This window comes from Callospermophilus lateralis, chromosome 14 (genome assembly GCF_048772815.1).
Source record: "Callospermophilus lateralis isolate mCalLat2 chromosome 14, mCalLat2.hap1, whole genome shotgun sequence".
In the NCBI taxonomy this organism is placed as follows: domain Eukaryota; kingdom Metazoa; phylum Chordata; class Mammalia; order Rodentia; family Sciuridae; genus Callospermophilus; species Callospermophilus lateralis.
This window is the reverse complement of record NC_135318.1, coordinates 38,457,326-38,470,020: the sequence shown is the minus strand read 5'-3', so window position 1 is coordinate 38,470,020 and position 12,695 is coordinate 38,457,326. Positions and strand designations below refer to the sequence as shown.

At 33.3% G+C, this 12,695-nt stretch overlaps 1 protein-coding gene across 1 annotated transcript in view; it reads right to left on the bottom strand.

Annotated features, from left to right (window-relative positions):
* The window catches only part of Gtf2a1l (general transcription factor IIA subunit 1 like), a 49,444-nt gene that overhangs the window by 3,970 nt on the left and 32,779 nt on the right, over positions 1-12,695 (bottom strand). Inside the window, exons 6-7 of the mRNA XM_076832680.1 lie at positions 8,041-8,298; positions 7,278-7,367 (exon numbers count right to left, since the gene is read on the bottom strand). Of these exons, the coding sequence (XP_076688795.1) occupies positions 7,278-7,367; positions 8,041-8,298 (348 nt within the window). The remainder of the gene's footprint in view (positions 1-7,277; positions 7,368-8,040; positions 8,299-12,695) is intronic.

Sequence of the window (12,695 nt, the reverse complement as noted above, 5' to 3'; positions counted from 1 at the left end):
CAATAGAACAAAATAGAAAATTAACTAAATCCAAATACATATCAAAATTTATTAGGTGATAAAGGAATCTTATCAGTATGGACAAAACAGTCTTTTCAATAAATGTTAGGAAAATCAAGTGTTAAAAAAGTTGAAACCATGTTACTTTATACATCAACACAAATACTAAATGGATCAAGACTTGAATATTAAAAAAGAAATCAAATAAATACTAGAAGAAAACATGAGTGAATCCTTTAAAATACTGAGGTTAGAAAGAAACTCTCATGACTCAAAATTTAGAAGCCATAAAATTAAAGACTGACAAATTTAATATCTGCACATAAGAAAAGCAATGAGAACAAATGATTAAGGAAAATTACTTCCATGTATAACAAAAAGCTAATAACATCTCTCAACATGATGTAGAACTCTTAGAAATCACTGAGTAGAAAACCAATACTTTAATGGTTTAAAAAGTTGCTGGGTATGGTGCCACATGCCTATAATCCCAGTGACTAAGAGGTTGAGGCAGGATTCCAAGTTTGAAGCCAGCCTCAGAAACTTAGTGAGACCCTAAGCAACTTAAAGAGGTCTTGTTCTCAAAATAAAATTTTTAAAAAATTAAAAAGGCCAGGGATGTAGCTCAATAGTTAAATGCCCATGGGTTCAATCCCCAGTACCAGGGAAAAAAAAAGAAAAGAAAAAGACAGAGTGTACTCATTTCAGCAGCACATATATTAAAAAGACAAAAGTTAAGAACAAGAAGGTCACAAAAACTAAAATATAAATGGCCCTTAAATACATAGAAAGTTAAAAATTCCACCAACATACCATTTTCACTGTCCATAGCAATAAAGATCCAAATTTCTTTATCACATTCTATTGGCAATGTGCAGGGAAAACATCACTCTCAAACACTATTTTGGAAATATAAACTGGAACATCCCCTTGGAGAGCACTGTGGCAATAGCTAACCAAATACATTTGTCTTTGACCTAGTTATCCTATTTCTGTACATTCATGTAATAGGTATGTTTACATACATGTGAAATGTCTTTTATCTATATAGTAATTCCAAGCAAAAGACTAAAACATAAATATCCATCAGTAAGGAATTAATTAAATAAATTTTAATAACCCTAAAATGGAATATTATACAACTATTAAAATATTAGCATGAAGAAAACCTTCTATGTAAAAAAGGCTGAGACACTGTCAATAGTAGAAAGCAAAGGTGCAGAATGCAGTATTGTCTATGCTACTTTTTTGTGCTTACACTAAATAAGCTCTATAAATATATTTAAAAACTAATATAACTAGTTATTTATTTGCAGTCAAGTCAGAATCAGAAGAGCTACTAGAAGGAAACACAAATAGTGAAGAAGTGAGAATCAGACCTTATTGTATACCTTTTTATTGTGTTTTGATTTTTAACCAAGTGTCTGCACTATTTAAACACCAAAACAAATATACATTTGAGAGACTGTACTATATACATTACAATTAATCACTGTGCTAACATCTAAAAGACAAAGCCACTATAAAAAAGTTTACTAATCTGTTAGGTGAAGATATAGGCTATTCAAGTGATTTCACATTCGTTTATAAAGTGTCCTATTTATAGCACAGAATACTCACATTCCTATTAAAATGTTTCATTTCACCATTAATGTTTCCTGTATTATCCTTATTACTTTAACCTTTATATATTTTTTTATTTTTTTATTTGTTTTAATTAGTTACACATGACAGTTCAATGATCTTGACATATCATACATTTGAATCAGATGGGGTATAATTTCTCATTTTTCTGAGTGTACAGGTTGCAGAATCATACTGGTCATACAGTCATGTATATATATGCAGCAATAGTAATGTCTGTTTTTATATTAATCTTAGACATTTTCTAGGTCTCTGGAATCACTAATTCTCACCCAGTATATAGACCAATGCCTTTATTTAGCCCCTTCTCATTGTGCATGTTAAAATTTTCAAACTTTCTTCCAAGAGTTAAGCTATACAGTTTAAAAGGTAAATTCCATCTGTTAATCAAAGCAAAATAAACCACTTTAAAAAAACAGTGCTTCTCCAAGTTTAAGGGGTTGCAAATCACCCAAATGTCTTGTTAAAAAGGCACATTCTGGGGTTAGGGCTGTAGCTCAGTGGTAGAGTGCCTGCCTCGCACATGTGAAGCACTGGGTTCGATCCTCAGCACCACATAAAAATAAATAAAGATATTGTGTCCATCTATAACTAAAAAATATTTTTAAATGTTTTTTTTAAAAAATGCACATTCTGATCCAGGACTCTGGAGTAGTCCACAGAGTTCTGTATTTATAATACTCTCCCAGGGAAACAGATGCTATTGGCCTTTAAAACACTCTGAACCAGTAAAGCTTTAAAGACTATATATACACAATGGAATTTTACTCAGCAATAAAAGAGAATAAAATTGTGGCATGGGAGGAATAGATGAATTCTAGATAGGGAAGAGGAGAAGGAGGGCAAGGGAGGAGGCAGGGGATTAGCAAGGATGGTGGAATGTGATGGACATCATTATCCAAAGTACATGTATGAAGACACGAATTGGGTGTCAACCTATTTTATATACAAACAGAGATATGAAAAATTGTGGTATATAAGTGTAATAAGAATTGTAATGCAAAAAAAACAAAGTACATATATAAAAAATGAATTGGCGTGAACATACTTTATATGCAAAGATATGAAAGATTGTGCTCTATATGTGTAATAAGAATTGTAATGTATTCCATTGCTGTGTATTTAAAAAAATAAAATCAATATTAAAAAAAAGACTACTGAGGATTCTTTTAATTTACTTGAGTTTCATTCCATTCAATACTATTCTAAGCAAATCAACCCATGAAAAGAACTGGCAAGTTTTCCCTCATAAAAATTCACTATAACAATATTTTCCACCCTATTTTGACTTTATAGATACATTCTTTTTGCTACTATTTTCTGACTTCATCCCTCCCTTTAAAAAATATTTCAATGGCTCCCCAATGCCCTGGTTTCTATTAACGTTCTTAAAATATTCACTAATTAGAGAGTACTCTCAGACAACTAGATTTGTTAATACAACTAATATCACCTCAATCTACTCTACAAGGAGAAGCAAAACACAAAGCATGAGTAAATGCTTTGAAAAATACAATGCACTATGTAATTAATTATAAACTCTCTTCACCAATGTAGCAAAGAACACTATATTCATCATGTTCTAGAAATTTTTTGAGACTTTAAAGAATGCATATATAATTAGATACCTTAAAATATTTTCTTTATAGAAGTCAATACAATATTTATAAGAAACTAAAAGAAGTTTCAAACTAAGAACTGTCCCTTTTCTACTCCTACTCCCTCTTAAATTATATTTACAAGCATTTAAATTGCCTTTTTCGGGTGACGGGGGCTGGTACTGGGGATTCAACTCAGGGGCACTCAACCACTGAGCCACATCCCCAGCCCTATTTTGTATTTTGTTTAGAGATAGGGTCTCTCTGAGTTGCTTAGTGCCTCACTGTTGCTGAAGCTGACTTTGAACTTGCAATCCTCCTGCCTCAGCCTCCCAAGCCACTGGGATTATAGGTATGTGCCACTGTGCCCAACCTAAATTCTAAATTTTCTATCTATATAAAATGTTATAGATAAGAAAGTGGTTATCATTTTTATAGAAAATGATTTTTAAAAATAAATTCACAACAAAGGGTATCCTTTGTTTCCTTTAAGTATATTCTAATTGTGATTTTTTTAAAAAATAGGCCAGGTATAGTGGCACATGCATGTAATCCCAGCAACACAGGAGGCTAAGCCAGGAGGATGGCAAGTTTGAGGGTAGCCTCAACAATGTAGCAAGGTCCTAAGCAATTTAATAAGATCCTGCCTCAAAATGAAAAATAAATAGAGTTGAAGTTATGGCTCAGTGATAAAGCACCTCTGGGTTCAATCCCTAGTACCAAAAAGAAAAAAAAAAGATTAAAATATCTATTAGATATCAAGGCAATGAAAATCACAACTGCAATGATATACCATCTCATACTCACTTGGATGACGAGGTTTTTGAAGTCAGGTAACAAGTGTTAGCAAGGATGTAGAGATATTGAAACCCTCAAATGTTGCTGGTAAGAATGTAAAATAGTATAGCTGTTTTAGAAAACAGCCTGGTAGTTTCATAAACCATTACCATATGACCCAGAAAATCAACTCCTAGGTGTCAAGACAGATAAAAATATATACCTACACAAAAACTTGTGCATTAATGTTTATAGCAGCATTACTCATAATATCCAAAAGGTGGTGATGGGGTTCAAGACATCCTAACCCAAAAATATGGCACCTTGGCATCTGAGAAAACAGTCAAAACAAGAAAGTCTCTCTGACATTTCTCTTGCTCTTCTTCCCTTAAGCAGGCCATAAAAGAATTCTCTAACCTTCTTCTGAATATTTTACAAAACACTTAAGCCAGAGTTGCCCTCCCTACACCCAGGAGAAACTAATTCATCTCTTAAGACACAGGGGCACAGAGAAGAATCTGAACAAACAGGCCTTACAAAATTCCCCTCCATTAATTACAATATCATACCCCTATTTCCTCCAATCACACTTCTGCACAATTCTCCAGAAAAATACTTTTTCCTTTATCTTTGTGTCTTCGTTTCTAAAGGTTCCTGTGCCATGTAAAACTTATCTAAAATAAATGTGCACACTTTTCTCTTTTATTATAGGGTCTTAGCTATGATCCCAGTGGTGGATGAGGAAAAGAGATTACTTTTTTCCCTATACAGTGGAAAACAACTATGTTAGCTTTTTATCACTGTTACCCAAACACCTGACAAGAACAATTTGGAAGAGGAAAAGTTTTTTTAGCTCATGATTTCAATGTTCTCAGTCCATAGTTGGCTGGCTTCAAGGCAGAAAAATCATGGCTGAGAAAAGCCGCTCAGCTCATGACAACCAGGGAGCAGAAAGAGTAAAGCTGAAGCTTCTGTGGAGACCCCAGGAATCAAGAGATACCAGATATGGGGACTGCTGGCAGAGGGAAAGCTGCAGGCAGGAAGCAGAGCCAGCCCGAGAGAGAGGCCATATGGGTGCAACCATCGAAGCCATGGAGGTAGGGCTTTCCATATCTTGCCACCACGTGCCCTGGATGCTGGACATGGAGTTACAGGACTTAATATGTGCCTATTGGGTTCCAGTCTTGCTTTGGTCCTATTTGACCCTTCTTTCTATGTTCCTTTTCCTCCCTTTTGGAGTGGAGATGTTTATTTTGTGCCATCATATATTGGAAGCATGTAACTTAATTTTCTTTATTTTTATAGGGATTCACAGGATCTGCCTTGAGTCTCAAAGGAGACTTTGGACTTGGACTTCTAAGCAATGCTGGAACTATTAAGACTATAGGGACTCTTGTAGATAGAATGAATATATTTTGCCTTGTGAGATGGGCACAAGCTTTTGGGGGTCAGGGGAAGTATATTATGGTTTAGATCTGTGATGTCTACAAAAATGCAACCTTGGGGAATATATCTGTCTCTGACCAGCTTCTTTCCTCTTTCTTTCTCTTTTTCTCCCTCACCCCTTTCTCTCTCTCCACCACCACCCCCCTCCTTCCCAGCCACCATTAGCTGGGAAGTTTTCCTCCACCATGACCTTCTGCCATGATATTTCAGTCTTGGAGACAGCCAACCATGGACTAAACCTCTAAAACTGTGAGCCAAAATGAATCTTTACTCTTATAAGTTGTTCTTGTCAGGTATTTTAATCACAATGACAAAAAGCTGAATAACAAAAAACCCAAGGTCCACTGGCAGATTAAAAAACAAAATGTGGTATATACATTCAATAGACTATTGATCAGTAATAAAAATGAATGATTCTTGATACATGTTACAATATGAATGAATCTTGAAAACATCATAGTAAGCAAAAGAAATCTGTCAAAAAATACTGCATGTTACATGATTCTTTCATATGAAATGCCAGAACAGGAAAATTCATAGAAACAAAGTAGATCCGTGGTTCCCCCAGCCTAAGGGGTAAGGTAGGGGCAACAGGTAGATATTAGAGTAAGACATAAAGTTTTAAGAAGTTTTCTGAAGATACAAAAAGGTTTTCAAATTGACTAAGCTAATGGTTGTACATATCCATGAACATATTTTAAAAACACTGAACCATTTACTAAATAGGTAAAATTTACAGTATACTAATGATATCTCAAGTTTTAAAAAACAGAAATATTCATGAATTAAGGACAAAAATTTACCATTCTGTTACATAATAATCACAACTTTTTTTTTAAGAAAAACTGTTACTAACTTATTTCCTCAGCTTAAAACCTGAAAGGCACCTTCATCTAACACAAAGTCCCACTGATTCTATCATAACCTGTAACTTTTCTGTCCTTTTACTTAATCTCACTTTTACTTAATCTGAACTTCAATTACTTCATATCTATACTATCCCTGTTTTTCTTCCTATTAGTCTTTTCCAAATCATTAAACATAGCCAGTTTCTAAATTCAATTACAATTTTTTCAATAGCCTTTACAAAAGGCTAATGTTCTTCAGGCCAAGTTTAGACTTCTCCACCTAGCATTCAGGATATTTCAACATGCTCCCTACTTTGTCTTCCAGCCCAGCTTCATTCACTGTACATCCAATAAAAGAACACTTACTAGAGCCAAAGCTGTCTCTTCACTGTCCCTTGTACATACTACAACTATTCATTTCTTGGCCTTTCTTGGGATATTCTACTTTGAATGCCTACCCTCTATATTACTCTACATCCTATAAAATCATTCAAACCCCATTTCAAAGCTCCATGTCATCCATGAAGGATTTGTGGAGAACTCAAACTGCAAATGATTTCTTGTATTTCCTAGCCACTTTTAGGACTCACAGTCTGCCACATATCTCATTTGATTTATGTAACACTCGTCTTAGCATTTGGTTTACCTGTCACATATTTTAGCTTTTGGTTTGCCTGCCATCTTATTGAGTGTTATTCTATTATTCCCTAAGATATACCTTGTTTCAATAAGACTGTCACCTCCTTAAGACAAGGACTATTGCTTTTTTTTTTAGTACTACAGCATCCATACAGCACAGTACTAGACCCAAAATGCACCATCAAAACTTGACAGAATTAAATAGCTGTTTTGCAATTCATTAAACAGTTAACTATAACTCACCATAATGTTTCCCATCATTTAAAAAATCTTCCTATTCCAAATGCAATTAATAAACTCAAAGTCCAAAAGGTGAATACAGTACCTTATCATACTGACAGACAATTACATTATCTGTGTCAAACAGGTCTGGCACATCCTGCTCACTAACATCATCTCCAGAATTTAAAGGATCCTAAAGATGAAAGATGATCACATTAAGAAATTTCATGATGCTTCAAATTTTTTAAAGATAGAGAAACATATAGAAATGAAGAACTTAGAGAGGCAGAATTATATTATGCTTTAAAGTCAAACAGCTGAGTTTTAATCCCAGCTTGGCTACTTAATAATCATATGACTGATCTTATGCAAGTTACTAAAACTCCCCATATCTCAATTTTCTCATTAATACAATAAGGATAGTAATAAGATGCACAGGACTGGGACTATTAAATAAGGCAGATAAGATTTAGTGTTATATGATATATATGTAAATCTACCACAACTGATAGCTAATACTCCTATGTACTCCTTAATTACCATATTCCACCCAGATGTGTACTTGTTAGAATTAGAACAGATACTATATACTTCTACACAGGCTACCTTCTTAACCTCCACTTCCATCCCCTAAACCTTCCACTACCTCTAATCAAGAGCAACAAATGCATAAAACAATTCCTAAACACTTATTACTAATTTAAATTACAGTTTAAGGTTAAAAGTTTAAGTCCCAACATACAAATAAGTCTCATTTTAAAGCGCAAAAACACAGGAAATATTGTAATTGATCTTGGTTCCCAAGTATACTGAAGCACAAATGTTGTAAGTTAAAAAAAAAGTCTGAGCTCAAAAGTGATCCTCACCTCTTCCACAACATCTATTTGAGCATCTTCATCATCACTACTGTTTGCAGGTGAATCTTCATTTGATATACTGCCAGCTTCTTCAAGCACCTTTAGATCTCCTGCATCAATAATTCCTATAAATTCATTCTCATTTACATCCCTTATACTTTCTATTTCTTCAGTGGAAGATGTATCACCAGTCCCATCTATTTGAATTATTTCATTAATATCATCATCAGATACCTGAGTGCTTAAATCCATCTGAGAATTAGAATTCTAAAAAGAGAAAGAAATAAAGTTCTTCAAGTCAAATATGATGTATAAAACAATGCGTCAGAATTTTAACTTACTTTGGCAAGTATTCTACAAGTGGTCACTTAAAATATATTTCTGCCTGGTCATAGTGGTGCACACCTCAAGAGGCTGAGGCAGGTGGATCACAGGTTCAAGACCAGCCTCAGCAACTCAGTGAGGCCCTAATCAATTTAGTGAGACCCTGACTCAGATTTAAAAACTTAAAAGGGCTCAGTGGTAAAAATATCTCTGGGTTAAATCATATTTCTGCCTTATAAAATGACTCTCCCTCCAGATTTGAATTCCAGAATACTTCTAGCATTTCTATATAACATATATATACATGTAACATAAGAATAGTTCTTTAAATTATAAATTAAGTAAACCTATTTATAATCATACATAAGCAACAAATGAATTCACTTCTTTCATATAATATTTACCAGTTTTTATTAACATATTACCTTAAATTAACATAGTACCTATTGACTTTTAATTATTTTACTTGATTCTAAACAATTACTGAAGTAGAAAACAAATGACAGCATGTTTAATACATAACTAAAAATACAAAGGATTATACCAATGAAGTAAGTTGAACACAGAAGAACAAATATCACATTATTCCACTTAATATGAGATACCTAGAATAGGCTAAAGCCAGCAAATTCAAAAAGACAGAAAGGTTACTCGGCCTAGGAGGAAGTAAATTATAATTTAACAAAAAGAGTTTGTTTGAGATGATGAAAGTGTTCTAGAAATGAATAGTGACAATGGTTGTACAATGGTGTGAATGCACTTAATACCACTGAATTATACACTTAAATATGGCAAAGTTTATGTTATATATATTTTTACTACAACTACAAAGATTTTAAATTAGAAAAAAATGTAAAGGAAATTTAGTAATCACCTATGCTCAAATAGCTACTCTTTTTATCACTACCTTCACCAATCAGAGCTAACAAATAAGCATTTGTAAAATATTTTATAGGCATTTTCTCACTTAACCTAATTGCAACACACACTGAGAGATGAAATACTTGCCAAGATCAAAAAGCTAGAAAGGTGTGCAATGGAGTTAAATCCCAAATTTGATTGTAGAGAACTGCCCTACATGCTGCTCTCCTGTTGGTTTGTCATAGACAGAATAGAGACCAACCAAATTTCAAGTTAAGGACAGGGGCTATTTCATATGATTATAAGCACCACAGAACTTAACCTTTTTGATGACTTCAGAGATCTCATGAAAACTTGGTAAAAGTTCCAGGTACTACCATGGCGTATAGAGCACTGCTGGTTGTTTTGGAAACAAACACAAGTAGATGCACATATTGCAAATATAATAGGTTACTTTAACTCAAAGGATGGAGTACAGAAGTGGAACTCAAGGACATGTAAAGCTTGGCTCTCAGCACCCAAATGGCCTTCATTATATCAGCCTCAGAAGTCTTGGAAATCTATAAGGTCACTGAAGCTAAAGAAGGCTCCCAACAGAGCTCAAGAACTTTACTAAGTTTCGAATAAATGGGTTTTCTTTCTACCCCTACATTTGTGAGGTACAGGTGATACTATGGGCAATATCTCAATGCACCTTCTTAAGATATATCTTTATTATCTTGAGTGGATGAATGTCCTTCTGGGACTCATACCCATAAGAATATTCCCTACAATGAATCTCTCAAAGAACCCCCAACAAATAATCTCACATAGAAAATATAAGATTAAAAAACTGGGGTTGTGGCTCAGTGGTAGAGTGCTTGCCTAGCATGTGTGAAGTACTGGGTTTGAATATCAGTACTGCATATAAATAAATAAATAAAATAAAGGTCCAAAAATAAAACATGTAATTAACTAGTCTGCACTGAAAAAAGATCTTCACAGATGGAATAAGGACTATCATACTTATGCAAATGTGAATGGCTATGTGCTCAAAAATGAAAATAAATCTGAATTATAGAAATAATTTTATTGTATACAAAAATAATTTAGAAAATTCTTGGGGATTCCACTGCTGCCTATGATGTAAAAGCTAAAAAAAATTGCCACCAACACACTAACAATAAGAAAAAGCTACAGAAACGTGTCACAGTAGATTGGGTAGAAAGAGGTGATGGAGGGGAGGGGAGGGGAAGGGGGACAAGAAGGGCAGCACAATACAATAGACACTAGTATGGCCCTATGTATAAACGTGGCTGTATAACCAATGTGATCCTGCAATCTGTACACGTGGAAAAATAAGATTATGTACCCCATTTGAATCAAATGTATGATATGTCAAGATCATTGTAATGTTTTGAGCAACTAATAAAAAAAAACAATAAAGGGGCATTGTCAAAAAAATATATATAGAATTTAGGAAAGTCTTTGTAAGTAGTATATTGTACTGAAATAATGAATTTAAACCTGGGCACTCCTAAAGCATCAAGAAAATAAAGAGATTGATAACATTAAAAATAAGAAAAAAGAAAAAGCTAAATAAACTATAATATCACATTTTTCCTTTAATCCATCAAAGAATACATCCTGAATTCACAGGGCATTCAAGAAATCCGATTTTCAAGGATAACCAGCCCTTGGAAAACAGAACATACAGATATATCTCTCTGTGAGAATAGTAATACCCACTTCTGAGTATAAATATTATTTAACTTTTTTTAAGTAGCCTCTCCCTCTCATTTTCTAAACAAGATGTCTGACATTTAATAAAAAAATAAGAAACAAAAAAAAAACAATGGAAACCAACCATCAAACAGAAAAACAATCAAGAGAATCAGACCCAGAGATGTAAGAATCATCAGACTATAATGAAAAAATGAGTAACATATCTGAACAAATCTGGAGAATTTCAGCAAAGAGAATCTATAAGAGTCAAATAAAAATTCTAAAAATAAAAACATAATAGAGCAAAAATTTCATCTGAAGGAATTATCAGATGTGATATAGCCAAGGAAATAATCAAAACACACAAGAAAAAGGAAAGTAAAAGAACACACAGAAAACAACTGCAAAGTAGTTTAATAGCTATATTAAATAGAAATGGTTAAAACATACCAATTAGAAAACAGAAATTATCAGACTGCATTAAGTTAGCAAGACCCAACCATTTGGATCATTTTAAATTTGAAACTGGGAGGAGTGGCTATGAATAGAAAAAATATGTATGATGTTAACACTAATTAAAATAAAACTAAAATCTTAACATTAATATCAGAAAAAAGTGAACTTCAGAACAAGGATTATTATCAGAGATAAATAAGAACGATTATATAATGATAAAGGGTTCAATTCAAGAAGAAAACATTAATCTTAAATATTTACATGCCTGTCAATATATATAACCTCAAAACTCCATGAATCTAAAATTGCTTGGGCTGGGGATGTAGCTCAGTGGCACAGCACATGCACTTAGCATGCGCTAAGGCCCTAAAAGTTCAATCCCCAGAGTGTACGTGTGCATGCACACAAACACACACAACCATTATTAGAAGTTGAAAAATATAGAGAAATCCACATTATCTTTAGAGAAATCAAAATTCCTATCTCAGAAATTAAAAGTAAACAGAAATTCAGTAAAGACATAGAAGACAATGGAATCAATACACATGACACAATTGACATGTATAGACTACTCCATCCAAAAATAGCAAAACTGCTTCTTTTCAAGAGCACACAGAATGTTCTCAAAGACAGACCACATTCTGAGCCATATAACAAACCTTGACAAATTTAAAACATACAATGTATGTCCTGACAAAGAAATTAATCTAGAAATAAATAACAGAAAAAAACAAATATTAAAAAATTTAAAATAATAATCCCAAACATTTATGGGTCAAAGAGTAAATCACAATGGGAGTTAGAACTTAATTTATTTGAATTTAAATTAAAATAAAACAAAAACTTGTGAGATGTAAACTATGTCTACAGGTAAAAGCATAGTATTAAATGATTATAAAGAAGAAAGTCCCGATCCAATGTGGTGGTACTTGCCTATAATACTGGCAATTTGGAAAGCTGAGACAAGAGCATCAAAAGTTCAAGGCCAGCCTCAGCAACATGAGATTGTGGGTAGGGATATAGCTCAATGATAAAGAAACCCTGAGTGGAAAAGAAGGAAGGAGAAGTAACAAAGAATGATAAGACAAAGAAGGAGAAAGAGAAGAGGAGGGGAAGGAAGAAGAGGGGGAGGAAGGAAAAGAGAAGGAGGTTTTAAATCAATGTTTTAATATTCCATGTAAGAAACTACAAAAATAAGACCAAGTTAAACTCAATGCAAACCAAAAGAAATAAAAATAAAGAGAGAAACAAAGAACATAAAAAATAGAGAAAAATCAACAATATCAAATGTTCATTCTTTGAAAAAGAAATTGAAAAAT